At 43.2% G+C, this 16,789-nt stretch overlaps 2 protein-coding genes across 2 annotated transcripts; both read left to right on the plus strand.

The window, feature by feature from the left end:
- Positions 1-974: 974 nt before the first annotated feature.
- ppp1r26 (protein phosphatase 1, regulatory subunit 26) lies at positions 975-9,731 on the plus strand. Its single transcript, XM_080848099.1, has 2 exons — positions 975-1,052; positions 4,556-9,731. Exon 2 carries the CDS (start codon positions 4,631-4,633, stop codon positions 7,877-7,879), a length of 3,249 nt encoding a protein of 1,082 aa, XP_080704225.1. The 5' UTR covers positions 975-1,052; positions 4,556-4,630; the 3' UTR covers positions 7,880-9,731.
- A 1,883-nt stretch (positions 9,732-11,614) lies between these two features.
- On the plus strand, positions 11,615-13,535 carry mrps2 (mitochondrial ribosomal protein S2). The gene is made up of 4 exons (XM_080847796.1): positions 11,615-11,652; positions 11,940-12,053; positions 12,269-12,398; positions 12,692-13,535. Exons 1-4 carry the CDS (start codon positions 11,619-11,621, stop codon positions 13,230-13,232), a joined length of 819 nt encoding a protein of 272 aa, XP_080703922.1. The 5' UTR covers positions 11,615-11,618; the 3' UTR covers positions 13,233-13,535.
- The last annotated feature ends 3,254 nt before the right edge of the window (positions 13,536-16,789 follow it).

Genomic DNA, 16,789 nt, shown 5'->3' on the forward strand with positions numbered 1-16,789 from the left:
GCAGTGCTTCACAAAAGAAAAGCATAAAAGATTTATACAATGATCCATATTTTATGTTTTCTTAAAAAATAGCTAATGCTTAAAAGGTTTATTTGATCATTTTGCATTATTTTAGTTAGTTACTGCCCTACTTTCCTTTAATCGTAGGCTACAGGTGAAAAGGTGTTGGAACATTATTGTATAAAATGCTATTTTAATTTGATAAAATGGTAACACTTGATTAGATTACCATCAAGGAATGATGGAACATCTTTTTGCTGTCTCAAAATCTTCTCCCAATGTAAAGGAATGTGGCTTAAACACTTACAGGTAAACAAGGGAAGGACACCCCATGACCAGTAGCTGCTCGGCAGGAGGTAGGAGATAGGGACAAACTCAGGGTTCATTAAAGAAAACCTGCAAGCGAGCAGGTTAGGTTCACAGAATTAGTAACCGTGGTAACTGATCCAAAGTTTGAGTTACTTCTCTCTCTCTCTCTCTGAAAGGGACAACCCAGAGTTCCCCTCATGTCATGGTTAACTAGCTCAAACTGCTTTCTGGAATAGCCCCATATTGGAATAACCCTTTGAGTGCAAAACTGAAAAACAAAAAGAAAACACACTTTTTTTCACGTTTTGTTTTTGTGTTTTGCACTCCAGTGCCACCATAGTAGGCCTACTAAAAAGGAATGCAGAAGTGTTTCATAAAAACTTTCCTTCACCAAATCACTACAGGGGTTGCACTATGGAGTCATCATTTCCATTCTTTCAGCACTTTTTAAAGACACTGTAGCCCATCTTCTGAAGATTAAGCTATCAAACATCAATTTAGCTACCTAGTTTCGTTTGTTTTAAGTGGTAGGAGGCGAGGAAAACAGTGTCATTATTTTTTAAATGCACTGTTTCTTTAAATGAGCTCTCCAAGGTAAGTAGGAAGGCAGTGGGGATTCGCGACCGCGCATTTTCTGCGCATATCCGTGCTCCGTGTGGACACTACAATTTTAAGAATTACAAAGAGAATCTCCGAAACCGGGAAAATTTACCATCATTGTGTTTACTTCTACAGCTTTTCAGGTACTGTAAAACTGCAACTCATCGCGTATTAGATATGAAATGTGTTATACTACCACCAGAAAGCTTCAGACGCACAATACAAAGGGTTTTCTTAACAGAAAAATGACCGGTTTGAAGTGGGGAGGCCCGCGAGTATCTTGTGCATCCAGACAGTCCTAAAGCAACGATAGAAACTTGTCGTCCCCGTTTGATTTTCACCACTCGGCTTTTAGCTTAGTGATAGCAATGCAATGTATTGTACTTTAAATGGATACTGCTGCTCGGTTCATATTTTCATGGTGAGGCGAAACGCGTACAGCTTGAGAGGGCAGTGGCCGGGTAGGGACGGAAGCTGCTCTCTCTGCGGTGTCTCTTAGCGATACTCACCGGGCATCAGTGCAGTCCAAGCCGCAGAGGAGATACGGGGACAGCCCGGTGCGGCGATGCGACACTCGGGGTTTAGAGGTCTGGAGTTAGCAGGCTACTGTGTATGGCATGTGACGTCAAATTATGACTAAAAGAACATATCAAATGTAACTTGTAATCGGGCGAAACACATTTCGAATCCCAGTAATGCCTCAGTCAATTCAGACATCATTTTTGTGCAAGTATGTTTGTAACGCCACGATCCGTACCACTATCGGCGCGTTTTAATGGTAGGGGACTAGCATTGATATTCATTCGACTTCCTGACACGATACGGCTCAATGAGAACACATGTCTTAAACGTGACTAACGACATTTTTGAAGTATGTCTACATGGGCTGACGCAAAGTCTCTTGATAAACAGTAGGCTATACTAGTAAGTTTGTCGTGAAGTTGGACCCTACCACAGTTGGCTCAGGGTACCGACGGTCGCGATACGTTACCAAGGATAGTTAGCTACCTGGCTTAGGTTTCAGCCAGGTGGGACTGAAACGTTAAAACTTAGTACCCAATGGCGGATTGGTTAATTGCACTGCACTTCCCTTTCATTAACACCTGCTGGCCTGTCGTGACAAGTAACAGCGCCTTTCCAAATAAAAAAAATCAAACGAACAATGCCAGATTCTAAAACAAGGTTGCCTTACAGAAAATTGGCCAACGTTACCTCATGGCCCTGGCTACATACAAGCAGATGCAGTAGTGGCAGAAAAATGAGAATATTGTAACATCCGTTTCATACATATTTCTCATATTTCGGTATAATATGTAACACCTCTGGGATGCCATATTTACAGGTCTGCAAGGGATCCATCCTTGTAAAACGTAAATGCCTAGCTTAAGTATTTTTCAGAGCTGCAGTTGTGGTGGTGCATAAATGGATAACTTAGAGAAGTACTTAATTTTCTCCTCTTTCTCATGGGCTTCATTAAGCATTAGAGGTTCATCATGTTGCAACACTACTCTCTAATGATGCAATATTGTATTTACATATAAATACAAAACAAACGATTGTTAAAAGGCGCTTTACAGAACCCCGAGCTTGAACCCCCTGGAGCAAGCACAAATGCGACAGGGTCAAGGGGGAAACTCCCTGTTAACAGAAAGAAACCTTGAGCAGAACCTCTGCTCGTAAGGAGGTGGGCCTATCTGCCCGGAACCGACCAGTTTGACAGGTAGAGATAGAAAGGGAGGGAGCAATTAACAACACAACACTGACCTTATGTCTAAGAAAAGTTTTTTTTTAAATGGAAGTGGCATGACTGTCTCCTGGAGTAATCGGTCAATGTGGTATTGGTGGTTAAGGAGTTTAAAAAAATGTTGTGCATGTTTACCAAATTACTGTTCAAACTGCACTGATAAACTGTAGGCTTGGTTGCATTTCCTGCAGAAAATGCTGTTGTCTCGCTAGCTGGGGTAACACAGTCACTTTGGCTAGTTTTTTCCTCTTCAGATTTTGCAGTTTACACTGGGCTTCATTGGGCAGCAAAGGTTTACCCGCTGTGAATACTCTATTATCTTCCATGGTGTTAAATGCGGAAAGTAAGGATATTCAAATCAAGGGGTGGGAGATGAGCATGCAGTTACATTCACTGCTGGTAGGATGAAAGGGTTCCAGTTGCGCCTTTCAAAGTTTGTACTGTTTAGGTGATAAACTTAATAGTCTCAGTGTTTATACGTTGTTGATAATCAAGGCACTCTCCACTGGCTTCCCTCTTCCCTCTACTAGCAGTTCGTCCAGTTAGCAACTTATTGTGATTCTCAATACGTTGGTTAAAGTAGGCCACTGTCAGATCAATGTTCAGAGGCTACACAACTGTACTGAAATGATATCATATCAGCTAGTAAAGGCGTGTCATATATTGTTGAAGGCAGTATAGTTTCATTCTAGCGCATTCTATGATTGTGCAATAAACAATATGTGCTGGTGCATGATTACACAGTTTAAACATGTGCTGGCTCACAAGTGCCTCAATTGCCAATGCAGGCTATAAGAACCTCCAGTAAACACTCAGGCTGACTCTGGGCACAGAGAGCAGCTTCATTGGATAGGACCATTTGGAAAAATCAATATGCTAAACTGAGTTGAATTACTCGGTTCTATTCACCTGTCTAAAAATGATGGGGAATAATCAAATGTGGTTACGTTTAATGGTGGTCACGTTTGCCTCTTTCATTACAGACGATGGTAACTTTAAATTCTGTAATTTAACATCATTTGTTGTTGGTACTGGCTACTATATCAGTTCAAGTTTTGAATTGAACCAGATTTATAAAATGTGACCATGTGTAGCTCCTATAATGTGCCCTGCTGTACATATCAGTGTATGTGTGTAAGAAATGTATTCGTATTTAAAGTAAAGTCTGTAAATCACCTTGGGTTCAGGCATTGAAATAACATTATGTAACGATTCTACCTTAAAATAACAGCCTCAAAATCATTTTGGTGGTACACTGACTTTTAATACGGAGAATGGCGTTGGTCAGAGCTAAGAGTTATTAAAGGATTTAATGCAGATGCTGAGCTGGCCTTCTTTCTGTTGGACTAGTCAGTAATAACTTGTTAACTGTCTTGCTATGTCTTGTGTTGCGCTTGCTTGATGTTTGGCTGTGTTAGGAAAGTTGACTCGCTAGTTTTCATCATACATCATACATCTACATCATTGCCAATGTTATTTATAAAAGGATTCATCATAGGCTGTTACCTTATTGGTGCCATCCCTGTCTCACGGAGAGTTGCAGTTTTTCCCTGATGCCCAAAGTCATCAACCTGTCTTGTCTCAGGCTAGCTTACAAATAAGTTCATCTCACGTCAAAAAGTTGAATCAGTCTTCATCAATCTCCAATAAGCCATGGAATTTTGCAACCTTTAAAAACCTAACTCAGCCAGCCTGTCATAAATTGCACTGTCCAATGTATATATAGCATGTCGCACACAGCATTTGATCAGATTACGCGTACACATACACATACTCATACTGCCATCTTTGGGGGTATGTCTATGTGGCATATCAACTTGGAGAAAAATCTTACTTGGAGGTGCTGGTCTAACGTGTGTAATATGTCTAACATATTATTGTTTTTGTTTCTGTGCATTACAGGATGTGAAGAACATGAGGCAAATGTAGCAGCGATGATCTGATGATCTTCCTTAGCCACTGTTCCGACCCTCTAGAATGTTCCTGAAGAGCGTGCCTCCAGCGGTGGCAATTCACTCAGACTGGAGGAGTGTTGGGAGTGTTAGCAGTGTCGGAGGTGGCGCCCCCCAGAGCCTGGGCCTGCCACTGTGCTTCAATGACTCAGACAGCAGCCTGTCAGGTAGCGGCACGCCCATCAGCCACAAGGTCCAGATGATCATCGAGACCCTACGGACCACCCAGTCCTCCGTCGAAATGAACGACGGGGGTCCAACGGAAGGGACAGGATCTGCACACTCTAGCCAGGGGTCCGTACGGCAACAGGGACGCAACATGAAGACAGGGCCCAGTGGTTCCAGAGGTGGGGCAGTGGTGGACTGCAGACCACCTCTGTTACATCCGAACACGAATCCAAAGAGTCAAGATTCAGACTCTGACAGTGACAGTTCAGTTGATCGTGGGATTGAGGAGGCCATCCAGGAGTACCTGAAGGAGAGGGTGGACGTTAAGCGCAAGGCAGAACCATCTCCTAACCCAGTCAGCACCAGCCCGGCAGCCAAACTCCCACGCCGAGAGACTCCGGTCACAGCAGATAACCCACGTCCACAATCGTGCTCCGACAGTAACAAGGTGCTCACAGCCAGCAATCATATCCTCAAGAATTCTAAAGGAGGTGTTGGCCCATTAGCAAATATAAAGAAAAAGCTCAAGAAGAAGAGGCCAAGCAAGGAGAACCCTGTAAAGAAACCAGCTGTGACCATGCTTTCATTTTTTAAGAAACTGCCATCACATGACCAAAGAGGAGCATCCTCCACCCTGCCCCACCAAGACAAAGCGCAGCCCACCCTGGTTGTCAAAGAAGAAGAGCCCCTAGATGCCAGTAGCAGCAGCAGTAGTGATGATGGCATTGAGGAGGAGATCCAGCGCTACCAGCAGCAGAAGAACCAGGAACGGCTTCAGCTGACCACACCGCAGATAAAGAAGGAGGATTCTGACTCCAGCAGTGATGATGGCATAGAAGAAGCCATCCGCTGCTTCCAGCAGGAGAAAGAACAGGAGGAGAGAACTCACCAGAAGACAAATAAGAGCGTGGTCAAACAGTCACCGCTCAAAAATGCTCCCCTGGTTGGCACGGTGGGTCTCCTCGGCACAGTCGGAATGGAGATGATGCCAGGCAAAAAGGCCTCAAAACCTACAAATCCTGGACCCACAAAGAAGAAAAAGAAAAAGAAACCTGGGACGGAGGGGAAGTTGTCCATGCCTGGCTCCTCCCCTGACAGACCTGTTGCATCTTTAGGCAGTCCCTCCTCAAACAGTTTAAATGGCAGAGGGCATGTTGTTTCCCCCAGCAGACCAGCGCCTACACCACCAGTGCCTTTGCTAAAGGTCAACACAACAGCTGAACTCATGTGTGCTGAAGCCATCTTAGACATCTCCAAGGCTGTGATGCCCATGACCTTTGACCCCAGTCCACTCCCCCTGGAGCACACACTCCTTGTGCCCTCCACAGGCCCCCCAATGTCTTCTAAGGATCTAAGCGATGCGGAGAGCTCGGTGGACAGTGAGGATGGGATTGAGTTGGAAATCCGGAAGTTTTTGGAGGAGAAGGCCCAAATGCAGAAAGAGACTCCGGCTGCACCAGTCACAGCCCAAGGACCACCCAAAACAACATTTAGACCTAGGCTTCCAACTGAATCAGACAAGGGGGATCAAAGTGACGGAAAGAGTAGTTCATTCGACAGCGACGAGGATCTGGATGCCGCCATCAAAGACCTACTTAAAACAAAGAAGAGGGTAAAAAGAAAGACAAGAAACCCCCTTACAAAACCAGCAGGCAACTCCCCCACCACACACCCATCCAAAAAACCCAAACTCCCTTCTGATCCCAGTGTTAAGACTGCCCAACCTGGCCTTTCTAAGGGAGTAAAAAAGAAAATCAGTCAGGTAAAAACCAAGAAGCCCCACAAGGCTGTTAAGAGCTCTCCTGACGTAAAGCTGGAGAAAAACGGTAAAGCTCTCGGTCAGCCGGCCAAACCAGACGTAGCTGAGGGTGGCAGTGCAGGAATTGATATTCCAGACTGTCTGGCTGTCAACAAGGAGGAAGAAGAAGACAGCAGCTCAGTTGACAGTGATGACAGCATTGAGATTGAGATCCGCAAGTTTCTAGCAGAGAAGGCTAAGGGAGGAGGCGGCAACACCAGCGTGACCACCGCCACAGTCACTTCCACTGCCACCGTAAAGACGAAGGATGTGGAGCCAGAGAGAAGGCCTGAGGACCAGGACCAGAAAGAGGACACCTCCCCTCCTAGGGCCATCAAGTTGGAAAATCAGCAGGCTGAAATTCCTCTAGACTTGGGAATGCCATGCTTAGATGCACAACAGGGTGTTCGGCAAAAATCGGAGAGCACTAGGGATAGCCGGGCAACGGTTGGAAGCCCTGCCCGGGATGGACTCTCTCACACCCCTACAACAACATGTAAGGGAGAAAGGAAGAGGAGCGTCGAGGAGAGACACACACCCAACATTGTCTCCCCTCCTGGAGACAAGTCTCACTTGCACTCTGACTGTGACACACCCAGTAGCAGAACACACACCCTTACACACACACCCAGCAGACCACACAGTGTCAGACACTCTCCCAACAGAACACAAACAACCAGCAGCCCAAATGAGATTCCTCCCTCTCAGACAACCCCCTGTCCGGCACGCACTAGTACCCCCACTGCGACCAGTTTCCCGGGACTCAGTCAGAGCAGCCGCCCAAGTGCGGTGGACTCATGTGGTAGGAACACTGTTCGCTCAACGTCTTTACCTGTGGTCACCTTTTATCGAAGTTCAACGGAGACCCCGGTAAGCAGAGACAGCCATGCACCCCATGTTAGCCCGGTTAGCAGAGACAGCCAAGCACCCCGTGTTAGCCCTGGCCGTCATTTGCAGGGAAGTGGGAAACGTGGACGATGGGACCAGCCCCCACCATCTCAAACCCAACAGCCCTGTGGAAGCACCCTGCAGAAGTACCAGGAGGCCTCGCTGAGGCAGTCAGCCCAGCAGGCCAGCCTCTCACAGGCTGGAGGTAGACAGGAGAGAGAGGGAAAGGAGGAGAGAGTGAGAAAAGAGGAGAGAGAGAGAAAAGAGGAGAGAGAGAGAAAAGGACAGACTGAAAAGAAAGAGGTGAAGCAGAAGGAAGAGGCAGAGTGCGTAGATGAGACAGATGTGGATTCAGAGGAGGAGAGGAGACATGGAGAGAGGCAGAGGGAGGGTAGACAGCAGAGATTCCACAGTGTGTGAGTACAGCCCCTTCCCCTTTCCATGACCTTTCACCTTTCACCTTTTTTGTATATTAGCTCTCACAAGGTGATCAGGTGCAGTGGATCTTCCACTGCTTGCGTTAATTCCACATATTTTATATATGGCGAGGCACCAAGGGATCTTATTTTAGTGGGAGTGAGTTCAAGTATGGTTGTAGAAAAGTTTTTTGTTTTCTTTTTAAATGTGTTTGTACATTTATAAATATATTTAAATGCACATAATATGCCATCAAGAGGAAGAGATTGACCTTTTTTTCATTTGTGTGTTTAAACTCAATGTATTCCTTTTGTTTTGAATTTAGATTTTTTTTTACTCTGACAGAAAGAGGTTTCCTCAACAGACTTTAAGAAGTCCGAGTTTGGTTCTGTAATAAGGATGAAGAGTGTTACCCAAACCAAATACTAACAACTGAGGTTCTCAATCTGAAACAGGATAGTTTGAAACATTTCTCCTAGGTCAGCTCACAAGTGGTTATATCGAATGATGCAAAGCTCTGAACACATATTCAAAACAAATACGGTATCACACATTCACAGTGTGAATTCTCTGCAACACACTTAAGTGTAAAAGTTTAAGCCACAACATTCAATAGAACAACTGGCAAAAACGGTGAAATTAAGGAGCAGCTGGTGTGGGTGACTGTGTGTATGAAACGTTTGAGGAACTGAGAAGGACTATTTTCATCTGATGAGGTACTGAAAAGAACTAACCTCTTTCTGTAGGAACATATCACCTTAAGGGCCTCTATCTTTTTATTCACCACATTCTTTCGTTTCTATTCTGTGTGTGTGTGTGCGCGTGTGTGTGTCTATCTGTCTGTATAAATCAGTCTTATTGTCACCAGAGAGAACGTACATATCACATCACATATTCTCACAAAGCTTTTTTGCCAGAGAGCAAAGCATGGGTCATGTATGTAGAGGAAGGCAGGCTGGTGCCGTCTGACATTAAGTAGGGACACCAAGCGCTGCAAATGTGGTTACTATGGTTACTGAGGGGTAAAAGTAGGGTCCACATATATCATCCAGAAGGGGTCTTGCACTCCTTTAATGAAAAAAACCTCGTCCATCCCTTCATCTTCCATCCCTTCATCATTCATCCCTTCATCATTAATTTGCTCTCCTTAGCTTGGCCTCCTGTCCTGTCCACTCTGCTTGTGCCCATGTCTTTCACATAAAACAACCTTAAGTCTTCTCTTCTTTGAACTCCACTTATCTTCTCCCTTCTGTGTTGTTTCTGCCTCACTGGGTTAGTTGGCTAAAGGTCTACTCCAGGATTTAGCTCATTTATATTTTAATTCTCAAAAGGTTAGCAATTCACCTCTTATCATTGACACTACTTCTTTCCTCATTTTTATCTGATTTGAATCACATTGATTAAGATAAATTGGATAAGATTGATGGCGTATGTCTGTTCCTGAGGAAGCCTTTACCATACCCAGCTAGCTCCCTGCTGCAGGTGAAGCGCACAGATGTGTAAAAGGGACTTCCCCTACAAAAGCAAAGGACCTCTCCATCTTTTTGTGGTTTCCATATGCGCTTTCTTTCTCTGTTGCACACACACATACAATTCCAAGTTCACAAGGGTGAAGTTCAGGTTAGGTGGTTTCTCTCTGTTCTGTATTTTTGTTTGTTTGCTTGTGGTAAGAACTCAGCATTTCTCCTGGATTTCAGATGTGAAAAGAATGTTATTTATTTTTGTTTATAGACTTAAAGAAAGGATAAAAAAGACATACTGACTATGCTGTGCATCGCCAGTTTTCATAAATATTTTGCAAAACTGAAAAAATGCTTTTTCCCTTTCTCCCGGTGGAAAGGAGGGAGGCATTCTGACTGGATCTTTACAAGTGCTACAGTGTAATAAATAATGACTCTGAACAACCTGCTGCAGTCTCCTCGTGTGTGTGTGTGTGTGTGTGTGTGTGTGTGTGAGTGTGTGTGTAATAGATTAGAGGGGGGAAATAAACGCCTCCATGTTCAAATATGCAAAAATAGTCAAACAGCCTGCTTACCAGAATAATAAGAATAAGTCTGTTATACACACCAAGAACGGATGGTGTGAACATTCGAAACCCCAGAAGACATAATTGAGTGTTAACTGCCTTCACTCACTATGTTTTAAAGCTGGCCCCTTTTCTTCCATGGCCTTACTTTGATTACTTCAGTTCCAAAATCATCACCCAGGGCTGCAGTACCGAGATATTTCTCCTGGGACTTCCACCAATCAGATGTTAAGAAAAGCTTTAAAAAAATCCTTTACAGGGCCTTCAGTTTGTTTGTCAAAAATAAGAATGCCGGTGATGGTTCGGAGGGAGGAGAGGGAGAAACAGATGTTTGTTTTCAAATCTCTGAATAAGACAATATTGCCCTGCGTCCTGTACAGCCACCCTAAGCAGAGTGTGAATGATAAGGGGTAGCATGAACTAACTATGGATAAGTGGATGTTGCATTCAGTAATTGTATGTGTCAAGGAAATAAAAATGTTAAATGTATCATACTATCGTGTTGATTTAAAAATATATATATGTTTAATGCCTGTAGACAATGTATTTTGTGCAGTCCCATTTGACAGTGATGCACAGTTTCACAGTATTTGATATTTTGTTTTAATGCATACCTGTTGCACAACCACAGGTCACTGGAACGCACCATAGACCCAGGGATCATACTGAGCCCTTACATCGTCCTCACCACAGAGGAGAGGAGCCGCTTAGCCAGCAGGTTCAAAAAACAGGTCAGCAAGCAGCAGAGGCCACACATGTACGGTATATCACACTATCTGTGCTAGTATGCTAACACACAGGAACACACACAAAACTGAAATTAGCCTGAAGTCCTCAGGAAACACGTACAGGGTTAGACAGTAGTAGGTTAGTAAATGTCTATAAATGAATTGCAATTTTTCCCCCCCCCAAATGTTACATCCCGCAGAGCCCCAAGACATACAGAGTTGTGAAGAGAAAGCTCCAATTTGTGGTCTGTAGTAGGCTACCAGGTAGGTTTAATTGTTAGGGGAGTAGTGACATGCTGTTTTGGCGCTATATAAATTAAATTTAATTGAAATATCGAATTATCAAAGACATAGTACAGCTGTGCTGTATGGTTTGGTTTGCTCTCATTCCAACTCATTTTACAGGAAGGAGGACACATGAAAATGAGGGGTAATTCCAGCTTCCAACATTTTTTAAAAGGAAGGTCCCCTGGTTTTGCCACCCTTAACACCTACATTTGAAACCGTGATCGTGTTAGTTGTGTTACAGCATTTCAATTTATTAGTATGTTATGTTTGTTTAAATTCAATTTATTGATACATTATGTTTGTTTAAATTCAATTTGTTGTGATGTTGGTGAGTTTAATGTTTGGCCTTTATTTTTGTACTGTATGTATGCCTTTTTGTTTGTGCCGTAGTGTCAATTTTTTACAGTTTATGCAATTTATTGTGTTCAAAACTCAAATTTGTAATTAGAGTACTTTGGTTGGATGAATACAAAAATGTTAACACAATGCTACTATGGTTTTAGAAATGAGTAAATTTCTACTTTTAAATTAATAAAGTGGTCATCAAAAATTGCCTTGGTCTGGTCCTGGTTTAGTAGTTGTTGCGTTGAATTATATTTGGGAGTTGGAGTTCTTAATAAAATGTGAGTGCAATCTGTACCATGCTTTGGGACTACGCATCCCAGCGTGCATCTTTGACCTTCAGTGGGCGGAGATTGTAATGACAAGCATGGCTGCCGGGATCCTCACGAAAGGTGAAACTCAAAACATATTTTTGTTTGTAAATTAATATCTTAGCAATTTCATCAGTTTCAAGAACTTAGTGTATGTGCTCTTGTTTAACTATCTGCTATGATAGTACATCTGTATAATTTAGGTTGCTGGATAGGTTTATGAGATATATCCACGTAGCTAGCATAACGTTAGGTAAGGAATTGGAATTGAAGCATGTTAGCTAGGTAACTAGCTAGCCAGATTATCTCTTGTCTGTGGCCCATATCTTGTCTTGATGTGTGCCGTTTTCCTTTTCTCGTCGTTTCAGTGATCGGCGGACTCCGATGCCCTCGCTTTCCTGCAGCTGCCCTCTCTTGTAGCGGGCAAGCATACAGCACAGCGGCTTTACCAAAGGCAGTAGTGACACCAAGCGACATCACAAGTGAGGAGACGAGACTGATTCCTTTAGCTGTCAAGATCTTAGGAATAAAACATTATTTTTTGGATATGTGTGACTGCTTTTCAATAGATGTCGTATATGTGCACAAACATTCATATATTGCAAGGACCCCTGACACAGTTTATGGAAGATTTTGTATGTAAGCCATCATAGATGGTGTCCTAACATACATAGAATGTGCTCTGTTTATCTTTAAGATGACCAAGACAAACTTCTGAATGTCGCGCTGAGCCAACCAGACTTCTTCCGGGTGTCTGAGCTCTTCACTCTGAAGGACCTGTTTGATGCGCGTGCTCACCTTGGTCACAAGAAGGGATGTCGGCACAGGTGATTGAACTTAAGATGCCTTAGTGTTTAGAGGATTGAACTTTCATAAGGACATCTACTGGACGTTGTTACACATATTGTTTTGTATATCTGCCATTGAACAATGTTCAGCTTATATTTAGAAAGTAACTGTCTGAGTGTAATTGTGTGCAATAGAAGGGAATGAAGGGTTAACACTGGTCTTTATAGTGGTGTCTAAGGTTAGTGAGACACAGTCTGTGCGTCTCTGGCCTTTCTCTGCATCTGTGACCTTTCTCTTCATCTCTGTCTTTTCTCATCTGTGTCTCTCTCAGGCTAATGGAGCCTTACTTGTTTGGAAGCCGTCTGGATGTGGATGTCATTGACCTGGAGCAGACAGTGGAACACCTGCAGCTGGCCCTCAACATCACAGCGCACGTGGCCTTCCGCGGGGGCGTCATCATGTTCATCAGTCGGCGACGGCAGTTTGGCCACCTAGTAGAGCGCACAGCCCGTGACTGTGGCGAGTACGCTCACACGCGCTACTGGCAAGGCGGCCTGCTCACTAACGCCACCATCCAGTATGGCGCCGGTGTACGGCTGCCTGATTTGGTGGTCTTTTTGTCCACACTCAACAACGTCTTCCAGCCCCACACTGCAATACGTGATGTGGCCAAGATGAACATCCCGACCGTGGGCATCGTTGACACCAACTGCAACCCCAGTCTCATCACGTACCCAGTCCCTGCCAACGACGACACGCCTGTCGCTATGGAGCTCTTCTGCCGGCTGTTTAAGGTGACCATCAACCGTGCCAAGGACAAGCGGAGGCAGCTGGAGCTGCTCAGAGGCCTGGGGCCCACAGCAGACAAGTGAACCAGACTGGTCATAGTCAAATATGACCGAAATGACTTAACCCAATGGGGTTCTGAAGCTCTGAAACCACTGCATCAGGTTGAGCGAACTGGCAGCATACAACACAGACAATATCACTTATGCTCGAACAACTCTACTCTGCTCAGCACACCGTTCAACACAGTACAGTCCAAGTTACCATGCAGTACAGACTTGCCTCACAATATCATGGACTGCCTGCTAGGAGTGTAACAAATAATTATGTGTCTTTGTTTATTTGGTCAGAGAATAAAGAGGAATATGTGAAGTGGAATTAATGACAAATTGTGCAATCGATGATGGTAAAAATACTTTTAGAGATGCAAACGTTTTCTCGTGAACCTAGTACAAATGATTTGTGCATGTCTACAGTGCAGCGCAAATATTAAGGCTGTAGATGAAATGTTAGTTTATACACTATTGGTATTGTAATACTTTGTTATCGTGAGTGTTGTAGTGTTTTGGGAACTGGGGTTCATTACATAGACAGCTGATTCTGTACATCCTTAAGTCATCATTATCCCTTACCAAAATAATTATCTGGTGACACCAGACTGAGAATTGGTTGTTTAAAACCTGCCTCCCTCATTACTAAACAAAACGTTTTTAGTTATTACAATCTTAGACTAGATTCTCATTTTCACTAATACTGGGAATATATTGGCGTACTACAACTATACACATGTTTTTAATATTATCGCAAGGTGGCGGACTCACGCTATAAGGCCATACGAGAAACCCTTTACAAGAGGTTCATTCTGTTAGCGTTTTCCCTGGATATTCTGTACGAGCCTTTATAATGAATCTAAAAGACATCACAAAATATGCCATTTTCATGGAGAAACTCGAAATCTTCGTGGAAAGTGTCGACTGTAATTGACGTGTCTTCGCGTTGCGTATTTTGTGGAAGTTGTCCCACGGTTATCCCGTACGTGGCTTAGTTGCTGTCAGCCAACTTATAGTACAGAACATTAGAGATGAGACACATACTCTAAAAAATAAGAGCATCATTTCACGAGCGAGCGAGGTGAGTTAACCTACAAGTCTTACGAGGAACATGATATTAAATCTGCACGCAAGTGCTAAATAAACTACCCTAACCTCACCGAACGTTAACTATTAGCGATGGCTAGCATAGTCACCTTGGCTTTATCATGCCCTTGGTTGAATTCATATTGCGAAATCGAACAGCAGATTTCAACACCACGATTTTAGAGCATGTCTTCCATTTATAGTCTGTCCTGTACAATATTTACGAAATTCAGTATGATGCATGTTGCATCAGTAACGTTAGATGGTTGGAAAGTTCCAGACAAACACACAGCCCACAGAGCCTGGGTTAAAATATGGAGGCAGGATCAAGAAACCTGTGAAAATAATCCTGTGTTAAAGTCTGCAATTAAATTTAACGGTGTAATTTCAGCATAAGATTACATAATTCCTTCGTTGCAGCGCATCTGTGTTTGTAGTCCAGTTGCGGGATCCATTTAGAGTCATGTACTGATTTATGAAAGTGGAATTTTAGAATCATCTGAGTGCCGCTATCTGTTGATGATAACTTCGTGACTACTGCGGTAGTCAAACTTTGCATTGCATTGAGAATGGCTTGACCTGTTGCTTCAACAATCTAGGTGCAGCTACTGTCCTATAACACATGTAGGCCTACATTAGGAAGGTATTATGGACACTTGTTACGCGTATGCGTGATGAGCAGACTACTAACAAATACTGGCTTTCTTTACTGAGCCTGGATTATGCACAACAATATCTGGTTGGAGTTATAAAGAAGTTTGTATGTGGTACGTATGTTTGTCAGATTCCTACCACAGGAACATGTATTTATTTTATTTGCTACAGTATTGTTATGGTTCCATTTTATATCCGGCCGTTTACAACCATGGTTATCATTGTTTAATTTATGATTTAATTCTGCTTTTAGCCTCAATCGTTTGAAAGAGCCAGTTAAAATTGTAGGACTACTTTTTAAAACATGCATTATGTTTCTGTTATTTTTATTTTATTGTTTTATCTTGAGTAGTTGATTCTGTTTGCAAATGTATACTCCGTACATAACTGGCTATAACTGTCAGTCAAACAAACTGGGAGACGGACTTGGGAATCCTGTCGGGTAGGCTGCAGGAATGGTGCATAACCAGATTATTACATTATCTTAATGACGTATGCTAGCAGCTGTGTTCAAGTGTACCAATTAACTTTTCATTAAATGCTGTTTTTTCCTTAATGCAGAAGAGTGCAGGCTCATAAGTGTCAAGTGGATCTCTGCTATAGAGACGTTTGGTGTTTTTATGGGTCAAAATCATGGTAAGTTTTCCCTTTATACTATTACATTTATACATTGTTGTTCTTAATCTGTAATGCAACAACATAAGGAACTATATATCTATACCTGATTCATGTGATGTTGAATCAATGTGTCTATAGCTGAATTTGCAAACTCTGTAATAAACAGCATAATAATGTTTTGCTTGCTTTTGACTGGAGTGAATGCTGTTGTGAACGCTGAATGTTTTTTTTTTTTGCCCCTTGAGACGCGACTGTGGCACTGATTCCACGGTTGAGCCATAAGCGGGCGAACAGAAACTGGCTTGAGTCGGGCCGGCATGCCCTGTGCAGTGGGCTGTTGGCATGGTAATCAGCCAGATAAATACTAAAATGCACCCCTCCCCACCCCGTGGCCGGGACTGGTGAGCAGGAGGGTTTTGTGGTGCTATACCTTACAGCAGTGTTTATATACACTATGTATAGTGTAGTGCTGTATTGAAATTCAGATAGTTTTGAATAGAGCATTACAATGTTCAAGTCAAACATGAACCACAAAGCATGTTAATGAATGATAGTACATTGTACAAGATAGTACAAAGTAGTGTTTGTAGTGAGTTATTGTTTGTCTTCTCATTTTCTGGTTTTTACATCTGTCCAGATAAATTATAAACACAATGCAGAAAAGCGATATGTTGTTTAGTGATTGGTTCTTCTGCCATTGAAAACAAATGTTGCTAATATATTTTCATTTGTCACATGCAAAGGCCATTTTTACTTACAAGTATGAAGGGTCAGACACGTGACTGACTATTTGGAGCCCTGAAATAGAGAAGCTACATGATATGTGTCTCATTTTACTCACAGACATAGGCATGAGGTATTTGCACACACACGAGACACCCACATGCTCCTTGAGGCATTGCAACGCGGCTTTTGCTGTTGTGCCTGTACGGCAAGAAAGCACAGAACGCCTGAGGGAGTAAACTGCACTCTGCAGTTGGTGTTTGTTCACTAGTTACTTGCACACCGACAGCCTGCAACATAGATCCACACATCCCCTACCTACTGCTGAGCCAAAACGTACTGAACAATAATTAAGTGATAATACCCTGTGCTGTTTTCTTTATTGCTGATCAGGAGGTGGGCTGCCTTCAGCTAGTGTGTAGACCGAAGAAGGTCACCATTCCCATGGAGGGGCACCTTCCTCCAGCCCCCTGACCTTCAACAGAAGAGCGCTACAGTGGCAGGCTTGGGTC

This window comes from Sprattus sprattus (assembly GCF_963457725.1).
Source record: "Sprattus sprattus genome assembly, chromosome: 11".
NCBI classification, from domain to species: Eukaryota; Metazoa; Chordata; class Actinopteri; order Clupeiformes; family Clupeidae; genus Sprattus; species Sprattus sprattus.